At 49.9% G+C, this 3,978-nt stretch overlaps 1 protein-coding gene across 1 annotated transcript in view; it reads right to left on the bottom strand.

Moving 5' to 3' along the window:
• Window positions 1-1,413, bottom strand: part of SLC25A16 (solute carrier family 25 member 16) — a 54,527-nt gene extending 53,114 nt beyond the window's left edge. Inside the window, exon 1 of the mRNA XM_003783612.3 lies at window positions 1,171-1,413. Coding sequence (XP_003783660.1) covers window positions 1,171-1,297 — 127 coding nt within the window. The 5' untranslated portion in view covers window positions 1,298-1,413. The remainder of the gene's footprint in view (window positions 1-1,170) is intronic.
• Between the last annotated feature and the right edge of the window lie 2,565 nt (window positions 1,414-3,978).

The following is a 3,978-nucleotide window of genomic DNA, read 5'->3' as shown; positions in this document are numbered from 1 at the left end:
AAAAAATAGCCGAATGCCTGTAGTCCCAACTACTCAGGACTGCTGAGACAAGAGAATCGCCTAAGCCCAAGAGGTGGAGGTTGCTGTTAGCTGTGATGCCACAGCACTCTACCGAGGGCAACAAAGTGAGATTCTGTCTCTTAAGAAAAAAAAAAACTAAACTAAATTCTCAATACTACTGCAACCTACAGATATTATTTTCTACAAGTCCTCATAATGAGAATTTGTTTAAGTCCCAGCTTTAAATGATTAAGTGATGACAACCTAGGTAAGTAATTAAGGAAGAGTAGAGATAGAAACACCTCTTCCTGGCTCAGTGCCTAGCTCAACCGGCTAAGGCGCCAGCCACATACACCAGAGCTGGCAGGTTCGAATCCAGGCCAGGCCTGCCAAACAACAATGACAACTACAACCAAAAAATAGTGGGGTGTCTGTGGCCGCAACTGTAGCCTCTTGGGAGGCTGAGGCAAGAGAATCGCTTAAGCCCAGGAGTTGGAGGTTGCTGTGAGCTATGATGCCACAGCACTCTACCCAGGGCCACAGCTCAAAGCTCTGTCTCAAAAACAAACAAACAAAAAGTAAGAAAAAAGAAACACCTCTTCCTGGGAAGGCAAAGGAAATTCCCAAGAGACAATGTGAACCATTTGGCCCCACAGTCACACCCAAAAGTAGGGCTTGTCAAGTAGTTGTGGACTATTTATGAGAATCACTGGAACCAGTTTTGGTTATAGACAGTTTTGCACAATTTTCTAGTCATCTTTAAAAGCAGACCTCCGATATTTGTTTTCCTTTAAGTAAACAGTAAAATCCAATTCTGCAGTTGATCACTCATGGTCTTTATAAAAGAAAGTCGTGCCCGACACGTTTCCCTAAAACCCTGGATTTTTTAAGAGATGACCTTCGTTTCCCTGCTATCCAACCCTGGAGAAGAGGTGGCTGGTTCAGCCCTTCCACCCCTCTAGCCTCTGCCCAAAAGCCAAAGACTCCACTGTGGCTGTCAGTAGTAAAGTGATGATTAGAAAGGGGTTATGGCAGGTCAGGGACAACATCTGGCAGCGCACTAAAGCAGCCAGAGTCCAAGAATGTCATCGCAGCCACCTGCATACAACCTGCCCACTTTCCTGTTCCCACGGCCACGAGCGCAGCCCGGTCCTCTCTGCGGACACTTACCTCCGGCCAGAAAGGAACGCAGCCAGTAGAAGTCTCGGCGGGCGGTGGGCCCTCCGGTCCCTGCCCCCTGCGGCATAGCGGAAGGAGGGTCGGCCGCTGTCAGAGTCGCCGCCGCCGCCGCTGCCATTAGGAGCAGGGCCGCCTTAGGAGAGTGAGGGACAAACTTACTAACTACCGGTAGGGATCATAGCCGGGGAAGGCGGTAGGAAAGAGAGGCCGTCCGCCTCGCCGGCGGGGCCGAGTAACGCCCGGCGCCGCGGCGCCATCTGATGGCGTCGCCAGGGGCGGGGCCTGGGTCACGGCCCGAAGGGGCCAGGGGCGGGGCCAAGGCGCGGAAGCAGGAGTCATCCAGGCTCTTAGCCTTCCCCTTCCAGCCTCAACCCAAATTCCTGCTGCCGTATGGCCAGCTTCTCTGCTCAGGCCTCTTCTGTTCAACCCCCCAAAAAGGAAGTGTTCCCAGCGAAAAGGTTCCATTGAAACCTTGGAAAGCTCTGGTACATCCGCTGACTAGTATTGACCATTGACCTGTAACCGCCCTTAGGGCTGTCTTCTGAGCCCACCCCCAAGATGCATCCTTTCCAGAACAAATATTTGGCTCCTCACTCTTTCCAGGAATTTTGGAACTTGTTTCTATTTCCATCTAAACCAGCTCTGCCTTCTCAGAGCTTCTCAATAGACCTTGTTATTGCCCTCTCACCCCCCACTAACCTTCCACTCCACCCCTACCACTTCTGCCAAAAAAATAATGTTAAAGCAGGTTATTCTTCCTTGAGGGCCCTACAAATTACAAACTACTTTTGCCTGTTAGGCCCTTTGGAATTTGTTTGTGTCTTCAGCTTAGTTCTTAAATTCCACTCAGCACTACTTCCTACCAAACCCAGGTCTCTGCTCCTAGGAACATTCCAGTTTCCTCTCCCTGGACCCAGCAGTACTCCAAGAATTTTTTTGAGAGCTCATTTTGTCACCCTCAGCAGAGCTGTGGTGTCATAGCTCACAGCAACCTCAAACTCTTGGGCTCAAGTGATTCTCTTGCCTCAGCCTCTCAAGTAGCTAGCTGCGCCTACAGGTGTAGTCCACAACACCTGGCTGTTTTTTTGTTGCAGTTGTCATTGTTGTTTAGCAGGCCCAGGCTGGGTTCTAACCTGCATGCCTTAGTATGTGGGTGGCGCCCTAACCACTGAGCTAAGGGCACCGACCCAATAGGATGTTTCTTAAACTGATAGAAGCCATCTACAACAAACCCACAGCCAATATCCTACTGAATGGAGTAAAACTGAAAACATTCTCACTTAGAGCTGGCACCAGACCCTCTATGGACACTGCTGTTCAACATAGTGCTGGGCTCGGCACCTGTGGCTTAAGTGGCTAAGGCGCCAGCCACATACACCTAAGGTGGCGGGTTCGAAAATCCAGCCCAGGCTCACCAAACAACAATGATGGCTGCAACCAAAAAATAGCTGGGCGTTGTGGTAGGTGCCTGTGGTCCCATCTACTTGGGAGGCGGAGGCAGGAGACTTGCTTGAGCCCAGGAGTTGGAGGTTGCTGTGAGCTGTGATCCGACAGCACTCTACCCAGGGGGACAGCTTGAGGCTCTATCTCAAAAAAAAAAAAAAAAAAAAATGGCTCGGCGCCTGTGGCTCAAGTGGCTAAGGCGCCAGCCACATACACCTAAGGTGGTGGGTTTGAATCCAGCCCAGGCTCACCAAACAACAATGATGGCTGCAACCAAAAAATAGCTGGGCGTTGTGGTAGGTGCCTGTGGTCCCATCTACTTGGGAGGCGGAGGCAGGAGACTTGCTTGAGCCCAGGAGTTGGAGGTTGCTGTGAGCTTTGATGCCACCGGCACTCTACCCAGGGGACAGCTTGAGGCTCTGTCTCAAAAAACAAAAACATAGTGCTGGAAGTCCTAGCCAATGCAATCAGACAAGAGAACAGATCAAGGATATTCAAATAGGAGAAGAGGTCAAAATCTTGCTATTTGAGGATGACATGATCTTCTACCTGGAAAACCCCAGGGACTCAACCACAAGGTCCCTAAATGCGATCAAGAAATACAGTAATGCATCAGGATACAAAATCAATGTCCACAAATCAGTAGCCTTCATCTATACCCATAGCATTCAAGCAGAGTTGTTCTGTTTTTAGTAGAGACAGCGTCTCACTCTTGCTGAGGCTGGTCTGGAACTCCTGAGCTCAAGCAATCCACCTGCCTCAGCCTCCCAAAGTGCTAGGATTACAGGCATGAGCCACTGCACCTGGCCCAACCATGTGATCTCTAATAAACCAAACAAAAGCACACAGTGGGAAAAAGAATCCCTATTTAATACAGGGTGCTGAGAGAACTAGTTAGCCATATATAGAAGACTGAAATTGAACTTGTCCCTCTAACCACTGAGAAAAATCAACTCTTGCTGAATAAAAAATTTAAATTTAAAACAGGAAACAATAAAAATCCTAGAACAGGCTGGGTGAAGTGGCTCACGCCTATAACCTAACACTCAAGGAGCCCAGACAGGTGGATCACTTGAGCTCAGGAGTTCAAGACCAGCCTGAGCAATATCCGCACCCCATTTCTACTAAAAATAGAAAAACAGGCAAAAGGCTCAGCGCCTGTAGCACAGTAGTTACGGTGTCAGCCACATATACCGAGGCTGGCGGGTTTGAACCCGGCCCCCGGCCAGCTAAACAGCAATGACAACTGCAACAAAAAAAAATAGCTGGTGGGGGGGTGGGGGGGGCCAGTGCCTATGGCTCAAAGGGGTAGGGCCCTGGCCCCATATGCTGGAGGTGGCGGGTTCAAACCAGCCC

Source organism: Otolemur garnettii, unplaced genomic scaffold, assembly GCF_000181295.1.
Source record: "Otolemur garnettii isolate 467f Iridium unplaced genomic scaffold, OtoGar3 scaffold00008, whole genome shotgun sequence".
In the NCBI taxonomy this organism is placed as follows: Eukaryota; Metazoa; Chordata; class Mammalia; order Primates; family Galagidae; genus Otolemur; species Otolemur garnettii.
The sequence above is the reverse complement of the archived record's forward strand: the minus strand, read 5'-3'. Positions and strand labels throughout refer to the sequence as shown.